The 18,193-nt window shown below is 36.4% G+C and overlaps 1 protein-coding gene across 8 annotated transcripts in view; it reads right to left on the bottom strand.

The window, feature by feature from the left end:
• The window catches only part of ATF7IP (activating transcription factor 7 interacting protein), an 88,495-nt gene that overhangs the window by 12,290 nt on the left and 58,012 nt on the right, over positions 1-18,193 (bottom strand). For 5 of the 8 annotated variants that reach the window (XM_017827665.1, XM_017827664.1, XM_017827666.1 and 2 more), the window contains exon 11: positions 10,626-17,222. In XM_017827665.1, coding sequence (XP_017683154.1) covers positions 15,780-17,222 — 1,443 coding nt within the window. In that variant the 3' untranslated portion in view covers positions 10,626-15,779. Of the gene's footprint in view, positions 1-3,445; positions 3,525-10,623; positions 17,223-18,193 lie in introns of those variants that run through there. The other 3 variants (XM_017827668.1, XM_017827669.1, XM_017827670.1) reach the window with 2 other exon arrangements.

Below are 18,193 nucleotides of genomic sequence, written 5' to 3'. Positions count from 1 at the left end.
AGGTGTAAGCAAAACTCCTAATCTAATACACAAAATGGAAAAGGGGCTAATTTCCACGTCAGAAACTGGGCCTACAACACTGCAGTTATAGCACGAAGGAGTTTTAAACACTGTACTAATTCATAACCGGCATAGTGGGATTAGAAACAGCAAACATGCCATACCCATGTTCAAGAATAAGAAAATAAAAAGCATCCAGGAAACTACAGATTTGTTAATCAGATAAAACACCTTATAAAATAAACCCCCGATACTATGTATTTAATAATTTTTCCTACAAAATAAAGTGGAAGATATCTTTCTTAGATCACAAAGCCACTTTAATCTATTGTTTTAATGTTCTTATAAAATAATTTGATGCCATGTGCTATACAAATATTTTATAAAAAGGACAGCAAGGTCCAAAATACAAGTACTTGCAGACAGAAAAGTATCCAGGTTACTCTGATGAAAGGTTGACAATTGTTCTGAACAGAAATTATTAACATGGTTTCTTGAAGGTTACACAACATTTTCATTAACAATTTTTGCACACATCAGGTTTTATTAGATATTAGTAGATATTAATATCTATTTAAATACCTTTTACAAGGTATTTAATTAGGTTTACTTTATATGTGGGTGACAATGCTTTAAAGAAAATAATCAGGATCTGAGTGTTCCCAAGAACACTATGTAAGTGTTGCTCTTCTACTTGAATTAATACTGAACTAATATTCCTGCAGAAAACACCATAATGCTTTAGGTATTTTCTGTTTTGAGGTTGTGTACCAATAAATCTAGAACAACATAGAACTTGCTCCACATTTGCTGTAAACAAAGTGCAGTGGAAAAAAACATTTAGCCAAAGGTATACAGATATATATGGTTATGCAAAAGCTGTCAGAAGTGTACTCTTCCTCTAACCTGATTATTATCAGAACACATTCCCAAGAAACTTACTCAAAAATCCTAGTGATCTGTTCTCACTGCATTGTGAAACTCAAGCTTTTACTAGGGTTTTGGTTCCTGTGTTTCTACAGCTTATGTAAAAAATACTGACTCCTCACATAAACTCTAAACATGAACTAATCTGCGCGGCTTCAGACTATCGGTAAGAGTCTAGCTTCTGCTTTGCAGTGAAGAGACTCACAGGAACTAACCCAGCCTGGAAGTACCCCACTAACCTTCCTCCTAATGGAAGGACAGTTTTCTAAAATGTGACAACTAAGGGGAAAGAATCTCTGAATATCCCACTGGAGAAATTTTTAAGATATAGGCTCGAGCCCCAACAAAGAAACTGAGGAAGAGTTAAGTTACTACACTGTAATTGAGCTACAACTCCGTAGCACTCCTACCCAGAGAAGCATCTTACATGCAACCACAGTGTTGATTTTTTTATGGCAATTGTGAGGTGAACATCTACTTAATGCAATCAGGGAGAGAAAAACTCTCTGGAAAATGTTACTTTTGATAGAAAAAGATTAGCTGAAATACACTACAATACTGTGACATACTACTTTAAACCATACCATAAATCCATTTAGCTCTATCTGCTCGGTGTTTTTTATAGAATGTTAAAGCAGGACTGGGAAGCTTAACCTTATCTGACAGGCTTGCACAATCCCAGGGCAACCATCTTTTTTATCTTTTTGAGAACTAACACTCAGAAGAGATGACAGTGGTAAAAACTTGATTGCCTGAGCTATTCTGCCACTCAGCAATTCAAAATCCTGGCTGAAAATGACCTCTGGTGGCCATGTAGTCCAATTTCTTCTTGAAGCTGGACTGTCACCAACACTAATTCACAGGGCTTGTGGTTTTGCCCTGCTGAAACCTAAAAACATTTTGAGAGTGGAGCTTCTACCATCGCTCTGTGCTGCACTACGGTGATTTGTTTTCCCCTCAAGCTAAGCTTGAACCTCCTGAACTTGTAGTTCATGGCTCTGCTGAGAAGTTGTGCTCCATCATCTTTGTAATGATCCTCCATATGGTTGTAGGCTACTATTACGTTGTCTTTTGCTTTGCTCTTTGCCAAACACGCCATGTCTGTTGATCTCTTCTCACAGGTAATACACTTCAGGCCCCCACCACCCTGACACCATCTGTGAGTCCCTCTCAGTGCTACCACAACTCTTCTGAGCTCAAGGAAGGGGGAGTCAAAACTGGACACTGTATTTCAGCTGTGGTCCCACCAGTGTCAATATGGGAGGAGTAATTACTTAAATTGAAATGAGAACACACTGTTGGCTCATACTCGATTCAGCGTGCACCACATATTCTCTACTGATAAAAGAACCAGATGGTCAGCTATCTGAATTACATCATGCTTCCCTAATACTTGTATACCACATGCACTCCACTTTTGGTGATAACATCACATGGAAGTGTTCAAGGTCAGGCTGGATGGGGCTCTGAACAACCTGGTCTAGTGGAAGGTGTTCATGCCCATGGCAGGGGGGTTGGAATGAGATGATCTTTAAGGTCCTTTCCAACCCAAACCATTCTATGGCTATGATTTCTTCCTCACTGAAAGAAATGCTACCCCATGCCAATATGATTTTCTACATTTGTGTAATACAAATAAAGCAATTTAAGCTATTAAGAATGTTTGTGTAGAACCTGAATGCACTAGCTGGAGAAAGAGCTACTGAGGTTGTCCAGAGGAATCAAACCTCTTGGTGGCTGGACTTCAGAATGCAGTGCAGGGACATGCATTTAGGGACCACGCAGAAAGAAAATATTATCTCCAATAGCAGAAATATAGTTTTTTTTCAATGAAGATGGCAGCACAATACATGGTCTAAGCACAGACTCTTATTTCTTCTCTGAAGTACTATAATTCTTCACTAATCCAACGCTAGCTATAATTAGATCTGCCTAAACTTACCCAAGACTTATAAAAAAAGAAAGGTATTCTTTTATAAGATGAAGTGCATCCAAACTGCCAAAGGATATAAGAGCACAACTATATTTACTCTGATCTTGGCATACAGTTCTAAAGCAAACAACAGATTTGCATTTGGTCTTTAAACCCTTGCAACAAAGCGTTTTAGTTAAACAAAAGATTAGAAGCTGTAGTAATCTAATGCCTGAATACCAATTGTAGAATTAAATGGTCTTTAACTAATCAATAAAGAGAAAAAAGAAATACATCTAGAAGAACTTGCTAAAATATTATCAAGAACTCAAATGCCTCAAATTACTCTCCAAGCCTAACAGATTTAAGAATAGATAGCAACAATACTTAAATTAAGGGAAAGGTAAAAATCTCACAGACTATGCGTAAAATTCCTTTTATTTAACACCTATCAATTTTTTTAACAACAGTTGTATTTAACTGAAACACCAAGGAAAAAATACACTATAAGCAGAAACATAAGTTTATTACTTTCTGTCATTCATGTGATGAAATAATACTTGTAGCTCAGTTACCCCTGCAGTTAGCAAAATATCTTCCGCCTACCTGGAGAAGAATTATCATCCTCTTCATCCAGTGTAAGATCAATGACACCTCCTGATTCACTTCCTGTGACCTTCCCGCTCTGAAAGACAAAACTCCTTCATTTTGCAAAAGCAAATCCAGAGAACACAGGCGGAAAACGGACACAAACTGAACATTCAGAAGGAGAGGTCTCAAAATTGATACTTATTAGAAAGGAATTGATGAAATGAACAGAAGAAGGAAATTTCAGACGAATATCCCAGGACTTGAAGAACAGGTGATATCCAAGTGACTGTACTGCAGTAACAAGTATCAAAGTACTTTTAGCTTTGTAAAGAGTAAAAAAACCCTGATGACTAGTAGCATATTGTTTTACAGGTAAATGCTTAACAATTTGCTGTTATAGGGTATACTTCAACAATGACACTTAACATTTTAATCTGGTTGTAATCTGTGCTCTCCTCTGTAGTAGTATAAACTTTTGACAGAACAGTCACCAGGACAATACATTACTTATCTTGAGACAGCCTGGCCTATGTGGTTATTAAGACACTGACTTTACAACAAGAAAAGGGGAAAGCTACACTGGAACCTGTATGCTTAAAAATTTATCAAAAGCAATCAGAAAAATCCAATTGTATCCAGTAATTTCATTTCTGCATTCTCACTCATTAGCACAAATTTTAGCATTCTATTATTCTACACATGAATAATAATTCTACATATGAGTAGAGAGATGTAACCATCCCTTTAGCATAAAAGGATCTTTTAAGCTAAATGTTATAACAAAAAGCCTTAGAGGACCATTAAACAAGATTTATCTTCTGGATCAACTGCTGTCCCTTGGCTGTTCAGACTGAAGGGAACACCAACATTTTCCTGTAGGTGATAAAAAAATACAGAGGAGATCCTATATATTTCTGTGTTTTTAAATATACTTTCTAGGAAAAAACCTTGAATGATATTCTAGTTCCTTGCTGCAAAAATTAGTTGTGGTTTCCTCGTTGTTGTTGTTGATTTGTTTTGTGGAAGAGATTGTCTGCTCTATGACCTTTCATTTGGGTAAAACTAAGCCTTTAAGGAGGTCCAAAAGACGATTCTTGCACAGGCAAGGCTCTGAGAGGCAAAAGAGGTATCATATGATAACTAAATGCAAGCAAAAGCTGTGTATGAATTATCAGTCACTGAATTTGGAGCGCATGATGTGATTGTTCTCTTCATTATGCATTATTACGGCCTGATTTCTTCTTGCCTTAAGTTCTGATGCTGCCACTGATGAAATTCTGCTAATAAACTATGATACACAATTTGAGTAAGAAATATCTAACTACTCATGTTCACAGGTGATAGAAGAGATCTCTATAGTGACTCTTATCTTTGCTATACATAAACATATTTCAGAATTATTAACCATGGAATTCTTCTGTTGAGTGGTTTCTATTTAAAATACTTTCTAGCTTCAGTTTTCTTAGTATGATGAGCTGATTAACCCACTTGAACCATAAAAAGCACATTAAAATAATCAATGATAAACTGATTAGCATCAAGTCAAGAGGAATTTCATTCCAACTTGATGATCTTCCCAGTCAATAATGTGTATTTTGAACTATGGCTCTCTCTGCCAGGGGAAAGGAGACTGAAAAATGGAGAGGGAGATTTATAAGGAACTGGAAAAAGAAAAAAGCTAACACCAAGATATTAATTTCTTTCCACTATAAAATACATTAGTCTGAAGTAATTTCCTTTAAATTCTTCCTCTCCAAGGAAATACAAATTCTTAGGAAAATACTCTGTGTGACAGCTAACTGTTTTGAAGCCCTACTTGACTGTGCCAGTCAATAAAGTTCTTAGAGCTTCCAAGTGTCTGGAACACCAAAATCTTGAGTTAGTTAAACAGGCATGTATTAAATCAGCCGACAAGGTTTCATTCATGCAATTCTCAGGAAGAAAGACCTTCTCTTATTCAGCCACACTATTCAGGGTTTTCTACTAAATGACCCTGATAGCAATCATCAAGAGCTATCCATCCATAAGCAGTTATATTCTTTCAGCAACCCACACTAGAAGCTGCAGATCAGCAGGGCAGCCTTTTGAGCAGTGCTCTGTGGTACATCCCCCAGTCCTAGTTCCAGGGCACACACTCCAGCTACTCCAAGCAGATGCTGTACCCTACACACAGCACTCCATGCAGTCCTGACTCCCCAGCCTCCCCGACTAGATTCCCCCTTTGTTCACCAACCATGCATTTCCCTCAAATGAAATATAGGGATACAGGAAAATTTTAAGGAAACTTGAAAACCCAAAAATGCCGAACACTGTGTTTCCTACCTAGGGGAGCACAGTGTAATCCCCACACAAAACAGACTGCTAATTATGCCTGCCATAAAGGCGTCCACCTACATTCAAAAGTAGACAAAGTATGCATTTCTATATTCTGTAGTGTTGGCACACAGTTTTCAGATACCTGTAGGTATCTCAACTCCAGGAATGAAAAGGAAATTCAGGAACAAGTCTTTCAACTCCTAATTTAGATTTCAGCAGGCATTTGGATAGAAACTGGTAAAGCAGAGAAGCAAAGTCAAAGCATTCTGGTCTACATGACTTTTTAGTTATCTCCAAACACAGGAATCCAACAACATTAACCTTCCTCAGCTGATCTCTGCAGAAGAGCAAGATGATGAAATCTTAACACCTTTTCATCAGTGCAGTCACACTAATGAAATAATTAAAATCATTTAATGAGAACCCCAAACATATACCTAGTGCTTTAGTTCACATATCTAGCAAGTCTTAATAAGAAGAGATTCAATCATCTTAGCATATCAAATAAGCTGAAACGGAAATAAAATAACCACATCAATATAAAGTGACTTGTATCTATTTAAAATGCCACAGTTACAAAAAACAAATGCAAAACCAAAACCAAAGCAAAGCAACCAAAGCAAACAAAATCACAACCCCTCAAACAACCCTTTCATCATTTGTCAGAGACAGCTCACCACTCTCCAAACAGACCACAATTCGCATTAAATCTGATTGTTTACAACAGCATCTCGGTAATTTCTAGTAATCAAGCAGAAGAAAAGTTTACAGTGAGACTGAAAAGAAATGTAAGCTACCAAACTCCCTCCTCCATCCTTCTGAATGGCTCATGTATCTTAATGTATATGCCCTTAAATTCCAAGTAAGTAGAAATCCTCCAAAATACTGCCATGCTGCCATTTTGGACCTGTTTTATCCATAGCAGGTGAGCAAAGTTTGTACTGCCTGGAAGTAGCAATATAATAGACTGAACCATCCAGTTAACCACAACTGTATCTGAGCTGCCTTCATTTAAATTTCTTTCTGCTTTCATAATGCGGCCAGCAGTGTAACAATCTTAACACAAAACAATGCCATGAAAAAAGTGAATTAAAAATGGAATTAAAAATTAAACCTAACAAATCCTACTCTGGATTGTCAAAGTTTTACATATATATATATGTGAAAAAATATTAGGAAGAAAACAAGAAAAATACAAGTCTTCATATTTTCCTAACTTCCTAATTTTAATATAGTCTCATGTTTATTCTTCAGCTAGGTTAACTTAAATTTGCAATTGAGATGTTTTGCATGAAAGCAATGTGTGCTGTAACTGAACATTTCATACTGAAATCTACTGTAGATCCAGTCCAAGAAGACACATGCAAACTTGAGAGTTGAAAGGCAAAAACATGAGATGAAGCCAGGGAAGAGGACTGCAAGATATGATTAAGAGCAGAAACAAAGGTGAAAAAAGGAAGCAGGAGGAGGAAAAAAGATAGCAGGGGAAAAGAAGATAACAGCCAAGCAGCAACTGAGCATGCACCACCACAAATATGGGAGGATGGGGTAAGTGTACTGTAAAGTTACTTTGCTATTCTGTGTTGTGCATCTCCCCTGAACCAGCCCGCCAAAGAGAAGCCCCTTCAATTAACAATCTTGATCTGTTTCGAAAAGTGTGTTCTTTAAAGAAAACCTTGTCAAATTGCAGCCCCTCTGTCACAGCTGCTTCAGTCTGCAAAGTCACGTCCGCACCTACTGCCATTACCAATATGTAACTATCTGTTTGCGTGCCAAATGCCCCAGGCAAGCATCTAACTTGGCAAGTGTGAAGGAAAAGTATTTTAACAGCAAGCACGTAACTTGTGAAAGCAGCAACTAAAAGACCCTAGAAGAGAGGGCAAAACTGAAAAAGTAAATACTCATCCCTTTCAAATATCTGAGAGAAAGCTGCTAAGACCTGAAACAGACGCCAAGTCATAACCTCTTCTGAACACCTCTTCATCAGTTAAGCTTAAACTGCTTTATAGTGCATATGAAAAACAAACGAATGAAAAGGAGGTATAAAATAAGTGCAACTTTTCAGATTTCTGCATTTTTTCTCACATAATATTAGAAACTGATATTTCTAGTTGCGAAACTTGCTCAAAAGCGATCTATAGTGCTGATTCTTCTGAGTAACCATTTTCAGATTTTTTTTACCAAGAAAACTACTAGAAACAGACTTTGTTTTAATTACTTATGTAAAATCTCTATTCATATTTCAGTAATTACACTTTAATTCAGAGTTTTCTACAAACAATTAGTAAAAATGACCTATACTCACAATTTCATGCATTTTCTACTGCATACACATAGACCATACATCTGCTTTTTTCCAATCCCAACCACATTCTTTTTAAGAATTAAAGAAAATACTGAGATACAGATGTACCAACAAGTTAAGATATACTTATGGGGAGAAGCAGGAATAATACAGTTTTCCTTGAGAAAGAAAATAATTATATATTGACTTTCTGGGACCAGTGTCATAGGGATATTATAAAAATTTTAAAAAAAATAACTATAAAAGGTTCTGAGAGGTAATAAAAATCCTGGAACTTGTAAAAAAATGCATAAATGCAGTGAATAGGGCCACCTGAAGTCACAATTAAGATCTGCAATAAAACCAATGTAAATGTTTTATAATTAAGAGTTTTCCTCCTTCTTTTGGAAGACTGTCATTATATCCTCTATGTCATTGACTGCAATATCTAATAATTAACCTACGCACTAGCGAATAGTAGATTAATAAAGGGGAATCAGAAAGGAATCAGCCTCACAATAAAATGAAGGGCTGTCTCTGGTGTTCAAATGATTCTGAAGCAGTTTCCTCATCTACCTCTAGAAAACTAGGGACACTGAGACAAGCTACTATCATTACATGTTTTTTCCACATGCTGAACCATTTTACTGTTGTAAAATACACTGTAGTGGGAGAAAGAATATCACCATAGCTTTGCTAATCAGCAACTCTTTAGGATCGTTACTGCTGCAAATTAGGTTTGATTTCAAATGATTCACCATTTGAATTTGAAAAGAAAGAGAAAGAAAAAATGCTAGGGGTAGGTGTCTGTAAAAGAGCTATTCCAATTCCACAAGGATAACAAATGCAACGAAAGAGATGGGATTTAAAGGTCAAAGCACATATGGCAGCCATGATATTGAGAAAAGAAGGTTATCTCTCACCATAACTACAACTGTGAAATTTAACATAGAAAGAAGTTACATCATCACAGCATATATACGTCAATGGCAAACTACTGTAGAAAACCTGGAAAGAAGTCTCTAAAACTCAAACTGAACAGCTGGGTAACATGTACTGTACCACATGAAAAACTAAAAGCTACATGTTGGTATTTTGAAGAAAGTTCTGAATATGCACTTCTCTATTTAAATATGATGTATAAGATTTTAAAATTTTGGTATTATATAACGCCACAGTTCAGTTCATCACATAGAGACAACAATGTTATTGATTGTAATGCCACCTGCTTTTCATAAAGGAACATTTCAGTATGTAAAAGTTAAAAATTAAGGGGAAAAAATGCAACAACAAAAAATATATTGCAAACTAAGTAAAGACCAAAATTCTGAAGACTATGTGTGGCACACTGACACAGTGCAAGCAATTTTATTATTACTAGTTTCTACCGTAACAAACTAGAAAAAAATCTGGAGGTTGTAGAACAGACAATCCATGAAGCATCACACCACCACAATAATACACGACGCACCAAGGCGTTATATAATAGCAAAATCAATCTTAAATTATGGGGAGTGATGTTAAAAATATGTTTTGGGAATGATGTGTGTGTGGACAGGGTAGCAATACTGTGTTTGTATGCATAATTATACAGTTGATATTTCATTTTCAGTCGTCCATATACAAAACTACAGATTTCAAGCACAGTCTAAGCAGTTGTGGAAATGACCTTCTTTATACATTTTTGAGCACATTTCAGTCACTGACTGTTCAATGTCAGAATTATCATTTCTTAACAGTAATTTTTTCCAATGCAATAACTCCCAAAAAATTGAAGTAATTATTTCAGCCTTGCAAAGATGTCATGAAAAACCACTCAACCAGGTACCAAATATATTTGTCATCTCTTACCAAAATAAAAATGAAAATGATAATGCAATGAAGTGAGCAGTTTACCAAGATCATAGTATACACAAACAAGATTTCACAGGGCTGCAATACATGTCTTGATAGTGTGTGGTTGCATACTTGTATAATACTCAAATACTTATAACAGACATTTTACGTATTGTATTGACAAGATTCCTGCACTCCCCGCACCCTTAACTGGTACTGTGCAACACTTTCTATAGAACAAGAACAGCACAAGCACGGAAAAAATTAATAACCAGTCACAGTAACCCCCTAAGTATTATATACCCTCTCATTTCTTCGGTGCAAAGAGCAGAGGTTGCCTCAGCTACCCCTATTAACAAGAACACAAATAAGAGACTGGTTGCCAGAAAAGCTGGTTTTAGATGCTAGCAATCATAATTCCAACTAAAAGTTATAAAGAAAGACTTGACACAATGCTAACAGTACTTTTCTACTGCTGTGATTTGCTTTTTCCTTAATCAAACAGTTAAAAGGGTATATAATAAATACTTACATGCGTGCATGTGCACACACGTGTCTTTACTGGTTCTTACCCTTTGAAGGTGAAACATCTACCTTGTTTCCCCAAAGCCCAGTGACAGTTTCCCAACAGCATTATGTGGGATGGCCATCTTGGATAGTGGAAGACCATCTTACTCAACAGTAAATATATTTGTAATACTTTTTGGATTTCTTTAATGCAGCTTTTAAAAGCTATTATCCATGTCTGAGGTAATGATATAATCAGTTAGATTGTTTTAATATTTTTCTCAATTTTTTGGCCCCAAATAAGCCTACAACACACAAGTATGTTTATTTATTAAAAGCTGCTCTCAATAGCTGGGGGTGGTTTAGGTAACACAGATATGGTTGCAGGGAAAGACGAATCACTTTAAAAGTCATACAAGAATGGATTCACCTTAATTTTGTTCTTTAAAACAGTCATCCAATTCAACTACATGATATCCTGGTAACATCTTTTAATTTAGATTTCTAATTAGCCTCAGGCAAAGGTTCCACCTTGCAGATGAGAGCTAGTAGCATTTTAAACAGCATAAACATAACCCCAGGGTCAGAGACAAAAGTCAAGTAGCCCATTTTACATACATACTTATATATTTATTTTCAATGACAAAACCATGAAATGCAAGGAAACATATTCATCAATAATGCTACAACAATATAGAATTAATAGCTACTTATAAACTGTAAGCTGACATATCTACTTTGCTCACATTTCCGAAGAGACATTCACAGAGTTTAATACACATTGCAAAGTAAGGGGATAGGAGTTATAAATGTACTTTATTAACGTTTTACCAGATGAATTTCCAACAGTCAGCAAAAAGCTTAAATTAAAACTGTAGTTCAACCAAACAAATCAAGGTATGTCAAAAACAACAGGAAATGGATAGCACATTGCAGACTTCAATTTAAAAAACTAATATTAGCTGAAAAGTGAAATGCACAGCTTAAATTTAGACTGAAAAAATGGTTTACTCCATAAGAGGATAAGGTGCACCTGGAGTAGGAAACAGGGGAAAAAAAGACTATTCACCTGACCTGGTGCTTTAATAAATATGATGCAATCACTCTTGAAGATTGACTTAGGCCAGCCATTTTTACCACATCCAATACTGTTCAAATTTGTTCACTCTTACTTTATGTTACAATATAATAAAAGCTGTTTTCATAGATTCTCTCAGTATACCATAGCTCTATTTATATATTATATATAATATATATAAATCCTGTATCTATAACTGGGATACATACTAAAATACTTGAAAAACCGTTCTAAAGATTTGCTATATAATTAAAGATGCCTTTGCCTCTGTAACAATAATATTTACCCCAATACATTAAAAGTACTTGTCATGTCTTCAGAAATGCAACTCTAGGACCCCAGGCACTGGAATGGCTGTTGGTAAAATGTCTGGGACTGAATAACAACTCTTAAATTTCTGTGTATGCAGGAAAAGGTGAAAATAAAAGACTAATACAAACATAGTAAGATGCCCCCTCCCACATCCCTGTGGCCACTCCTCTTGGAGCAAGAAACAGAGGAATGCAGAAAAGGAGAAACAGTCGTAGAGCAAAACCATATCTCCAAGCTGCTTACTGGAAACTCTGACTATACTGACCCCTAAACAGCAATTACTGAGAAACTGTACAGTTCAGGATAACCAAATATACCAGACTAAACCCACAACAAACCTCAAAACACATTCAATTTCAAAGCATCCTTTCAGTGCCTTCAAGTATTTGACACTGTGCAAAGGAGCTCTTCACACGGTACAGAAAAGATGCATAGATTAAAGAAAATTTAACATACTCTCAGATATTGTGCCAAATTCATAAAAACAAAAAGTAATTAGGGTACCCCTTGAAGTAACAGCCGAGATTTTCAAACTTAAGAGGAAAACACACAGAAAACAAGTCCTAGATTCACATCACTAGTACCGAAGTTGAATTATGAAAATGAGATGCAAACCTAAATGTATGGATGTATTATTAAGGTTCCAGTCATTCCCCACTGTTTTCAGTCATCCCCATCAAGGGAAATGGAATTTAATCAATAACATAGCTGCCAGTACTTTAAAAATTAGTTCAGTTGATTTAGGCAAGATTAAGTGCTGGGGGTTTTTTTTGGCAACTGAAATAGTCTTATTTTAGGGAAAGATCTAATTAGAAAATTCAAGAGTGATAGATGATAAATTTCTTTCAAAGAATATTTGTTATATTCAGATTTTTAAAGTGAATTTTAAATGATGATTAACAATTTTGCACCAAGTTTACAGTCAAAGTCTAAATTTAAGTTTAGATAAACAAACTGTACTTAACCGGGTGGTTCATCAACCATGTTCACTTATAGTGGGAAAATAACAGGAAAAAAGGAAACTGTTATCTTGCTGTTTGAGGTTCTCTGCTGATACTGTGACTGAGGAGTACAATTCATGTCCATTTTGATACAATTCATGATGTTCACAAAGCATAACCTGTACTGCAATGAATAAAACTGACTTGAAACTTGACCCCCTGCTCCCAGTATTACTGTACGCACACCCAAAATTGACTTTACAAAAGCAGCAACACACCCATTCTGTTTGTCTGCTTCAGTTTTTCTAGAAACAAAATACATGTAGGAAAGATTCATTTAACACTTTAGGTGGGAGGGGAAGCAGGAGAAAGATTTTTCAGTTCTGGAAGACATGTTCCATTAATAAGAATTAATTCGAATATTAACAGAAAGCTTAGTGAACAATGACCCCAGTTCTTATGAAGCAATACTTCCAGCTCAAACTAGGAATACTTTTCTCATTTAAAAAAACCCTCTCCCATACAAAAAACCAGAAGCTAGTAATACTGCAGTCAGTAGCTTTGAAGTATCAGGTTCAAACTGAAGGTAGCAAGAGGACACTGTATAGTTGGTGCCAACAATTAGAATTTAACAAATGAGAATCCAAAAATACCCAATTATATGCCAACAGAATGGAAGTCAAGTTAGAAGCCAAATGATGATCAAAAAGAATCAGAGACATGCCAAAATTGGCCAAATATTCTCTTTTTCTATTTCAATCACTGAGTAGATTTGTANAAGAACGAAGCCATCAGCAATATGCTGTTACAGTAAGTCACCCAGATACAGTTAGGACCAGAGCAGGGCATGTGCTCAGTATGACCACAGTACACAGCAAGAGGGAACAAAAAAGAATAGTCTTCTGGCAACATACTTTACTTGTTTCTGCAGGACAAATGTACAATGCCAATATGCTGGAAGAAGCAACTACCTGAGCAAAAGACAGGAGTATTTTTTGGGGTGGAAAGTAATACATCCGGGTGAAAGTTTAGGGTGAATTTCTTCAAATAAGAAATTAAAATTGCCAGTGTGGCTGAATTATGAATTCTATGAATCCCTAAAATTTGGAAATCTGTGTTACCCTAAATACATACCTAGATTATATATCTAGAATAAGTTCTTGCATATTGTAAGAACTTTTTGCCCTTCGTTTTTTCACTATTTCTTCTATCTAGCCATTAGAAAGGATTACTTCTTTACCATTTCTATTTATTTTAGGTTTGACAAAATTATAATTCTGGATCCATGCTTTCTTTCCTCTAGCCATTGATGCTGTAAGTTAATGTTGAAACTAAGGAAGTACAGGACTGTGCAGAAATAATTTTTGTGTTAACAATTACATCTGATCAATGATCTCAATCATTGTAACAGCAGCAAATAAAAGTGACTGTAAATATAATACACGAGATGACTACACAACTTTTAAAACTTTTTAATTGTTAACATGATCCATCAGAAAATGGAGGATTGTGCTAGTCTTACACTTTGGAAAATGGATGCATTAAGTATGAGTAACCTACCCAAGGCCACAAAGGCAAACATTAGCAGCCAAGATAAAAACTCAGAAGTTCAGGCATCAAGCCCTCTGTGCAGACTATAGCAGTGTCTGTGTAGACTATACACTATAATAGAGCGATAAATCTCATCTAGTATTTGAAAGCCTATGCCAGCAAGGAAGTTCTCCACAGAATTAAAGAATTTATCATGGTCAATCTGTCATTTCAGCTGAGATTCTTCTCTTTTTTGTCCATTGCTGAGCAACATAAACACTTCCAGTGAAGTCCTTAGCGTGATAAACCATGTGGTGCACGTGTGTACACACATTTGAAAAGGACAAAGCAATTCTTATTTCATTCAGTTAATATAATGGAAAAGTTTAAACACTCCACTGTTTCTTCTTCCAAAGTGGACCTACCATAACTTGTGATTCCTATGATCAGTTTTCTGTTTTTATTTACAGGAAGATCTCTTACTTGTTAGAATCTCTGACAAAAATTATTATTCCTATATTCACTATCCTGAGAATTTCTAATCTGTAAAGACTATGAGAAATTTAATGACAGGATCAATTTACTACTCTGAAGAAGTTAAAACCAAAAAAAAATATCTGGATAGGGTTCAGTGGGGAAGAACAGGACATACTTCTCATTAATTATACTATACTGACATAGATTATACTGCAAAGATGATGTGAAATGTAATGAAGGTGTGGGTGAGAGGAAATACAAAAAAACCTTTCGCATGCACAGAGACAACACTTGGACTCTAATTACCTGGCATTTAAGCAACAAACCTGTCCAGCTCTTTTGAGAGTTTTCCCCGTTTCATGCACAACTGAAGAGATCCTAATTTTAATACCATGCGTATCAAACGGTGCCTTTGGAGAACGGAATAACTGAAATCTTAAGCCAAAATATTAAATAGGAAAAGGAAAGACCTGCAATGCAAATCTGCAGCTCACAGAGAGGAATCAATTTAGAGGAATGGAAAAAAAGAAAAATAAAGGTACAATCCTCTGGTAGGTGTGATAACAATTTGAACAGAGGGCAACAGTGGTCAAGCAATTCCAGGTGTTTTCATGAATATGTATATATTTGTAGTGCATCTGCATCTATTTAATTCAGCTTCTACCTTCTTGGTGCTCTTCAGTAATCAAGTATTTGATTTGTAAGATGCTACATTAGTGCCAGCAGGCACAAAATGGTATGATAAATACACTCCTCACAAAATATAAAACCCACGCTCTTAGCGAAGAAAGCACATCTTCAGCTAAATGGAAATCAATATTTCCCTTTAGTATTTTTAAAATAGCTCTGCTCAGCCACCTAAAGAGTCCCAGTTGCCACAAAAAGTCATACAAACTCCAAGCCCCGCTCTGTTTGTTTCTGTTCCATAGCTCACATCATGAATGTGAACAGCATTCTTCTTGCTTAACTAGACCATAAGAAATTTCTTTAGCAGACCAAGTGAAAAAACAAATCTGATAATTTTTCCATTTTAGCAATTCATTTGAAATCAGTTCCATTACAGAAGCATCAAGTCATCGGTTCTTGTTTTATCACATGCTTTATAAAGACAGGTTTGTTACAACAGCCTTGAAGGGGACCGGCAGTTAGGTTCCCACTGGTCACATTCTTGGGGAGAAACACCTTGGAAGAACTGTGATTCAACAGGACAGGGCTTTTGCAATTTAGAGCTGGGTGTCCCTCGGGGACTAAAGCCACAGAATTAATGCCAGGTGGCACCACTGATTTCGCAGGGAATAAAATTTTGTTTTGTTCTAGAACAACGTGTTTTACAGAAGAGGTGGAGGCACCAGATAGTGATTCTTTTATCACTTCATTTGGGATCTTGCTATATAGGTAATTGGGGGCATTATTTTCCATTACATCTGACCAGGCCCTGTAGCGAACCTCTGCAGATCCCCAGTAGTGTCTAATAGCAGACTCGGAGCGATGGCCTGTCACTGCCATTATTTCTCTAGGCCCCAGTCCTGCTTCACAGAGTAGCTGAATGGTGGTAGTTCGGAGAGAATGATTGGTGTACCGCTGAGAGAGCCGGGCTGCCATACTTATCCTGGGCATCATGGTACCCAGGTAGTTCACACCCATTGGTTCTCTTTTGTACCAGACAGGCTGCTCTTGCATTTGCTCTGATGTTAGCTTTAAGGGGTGCAGATAAAAGGCAGGGGGTTCTGGAGGCAGCTTGGACAAATAAAGTTCCAATGAAAAAACAGGACAGTTTGGGTCACCTGGCATATCATACATTTTACCCATTTTATGAGGATCTTCTCCATTTTTTCCTTTGCCGGGATACCTAAACATAGCATAGCGACGCCCATTCTTGTCCTTCTCAACAACAAATGCATCCGGAGCCAGATCTCTCAAAATTTCCCTCCCTCTCTTGGCAAAATGCAACTGCAAATCAAACCACACCTTGTTGACGAGTGCCAGTGGACTGTGCAAACCCAGCACACCGGATTGTTTAATCTTACGCAAGTCCTCAGCAGCTATAGGAGGATGGTGGTGAGTCTCATCCTTCCCCTGCATGCGCAGCATCTTCAGCACGCTCACAAACACCATGTTTGCACTAGCAAACTCTTTGTCCTTCATTAAGCAAATCTGACGATTATAAGGTGGCATTTTGAGATGCCGGTTTAAGCCGGCCCGCATTGACTTGTAGCTTGCCACACTGTAGGTATTTCCATCATGATTTCTTATTGTGTAATAAAACTCTCTTAAGATATCATTAAGTTCACTTACTGGGACCAATTCAAAGCTAGGATCCTTGCCATTTTTGGCCAGCCACTGTTTTAATAGGTTAGCTGCCCAGCCAGTCTGCTTGTGGGTGTTTTTGATGCTCTTAGCATCCTCTTCCTCTTCCTCCAAGCCAAAGAGGACATCCTCAGGGAAGTTAAAATTCGTCTGTGCTGCTTCTACTGCTTCTTTATTTTCTGATGAAGTCTCTTCCTGTTTCAACTGCTTTTCGAAACAATTGATCAAAGTTGTACCATCAAATATGCCACAGGTATACGGCACACAGCGAACTACTTTTTGATCTGAGAGCTGTGAAGCGTGGAGTAATATGTAATATTTTGGATTTAATGTAACAAAAAGCAGGTGGCATTAACTGGATTTTTCAAATGATATGGCATGTGAATTCCATATCTCACTACCCAATTAAAATGTATCAGGTCTTTTTTAACCATGGCATTACACATGCTTTAACTGATTGCATGGAAAGCAAACCTAGAACATACACTACAACAGAAGACTGAAACCTGGAAAACATCCTATGTTTTATTTCCCTCCTCCTTGCTCACCTTCCGTTGCTAAATGCCACATCATACACATTCTGTTTTTCCAAATTTTTTTCTTGGTTTCAGACTCTAACTGAAAAAAATTCCAGAATATGCATCCTATACTGAAAATTAAATCTTAAAATTGTACTTCTGTCATCCATTCTGGTACTGGATTTCCTACATATCAAGTACTGACAAGTGTTTTAATAGCTATAATCCACAGGTATCTTGTGAAGTTCCAAACAACCATTCTCTATGAAATGCCTTAATAAGAAGGTAGAGTGAGGCACAGTTTATACAGTAAAATACCTTTAGGTAGTCTGGCTACCTTTGCCAGACTATTTCTGTGACAGGTGAAAACCAGAATATTGTCCAGTATATTTTCTTCTTGCTTTGAAATACAATTTAGATTTAACTGTACTTTGAAACACTAATGAATTTGTAAATTTTGGCTAGAAGAAATTAATTTTATTCATCTTAATAAAATGACTTCTAACAGCAACGTATAACTATGAGGTGATTTCTGAAATACCTATATACAGAAAGAAAATAATTTATGAATAATTCTAAATAGTTTAATTTCAACCTTTACATTTCAAAGCAAGTTCAACAAATTTTAGACAAGGAATCCAGAAGTACTACATTTTC

This window comes from Lepidothrix coronata, unplaced genomic scaffold (genome assembly GCF_001604755.1).
Source record: "Lepidothrix coronata isolate B3197 unplaced genomic scaffold, Lepidothrix_coronata-1.0 Scaffold141, whole genome shotgun sequence".
Lineage (NCBI taxonomy): Eukaryota > Metazoa > Chordata > Aves > Passeriformes > Pipridae > Lepidothrix > Lepidothrix coronata.
This window is presented reverse-complemented; position numbering and strand designations above follow the sequence as displayed.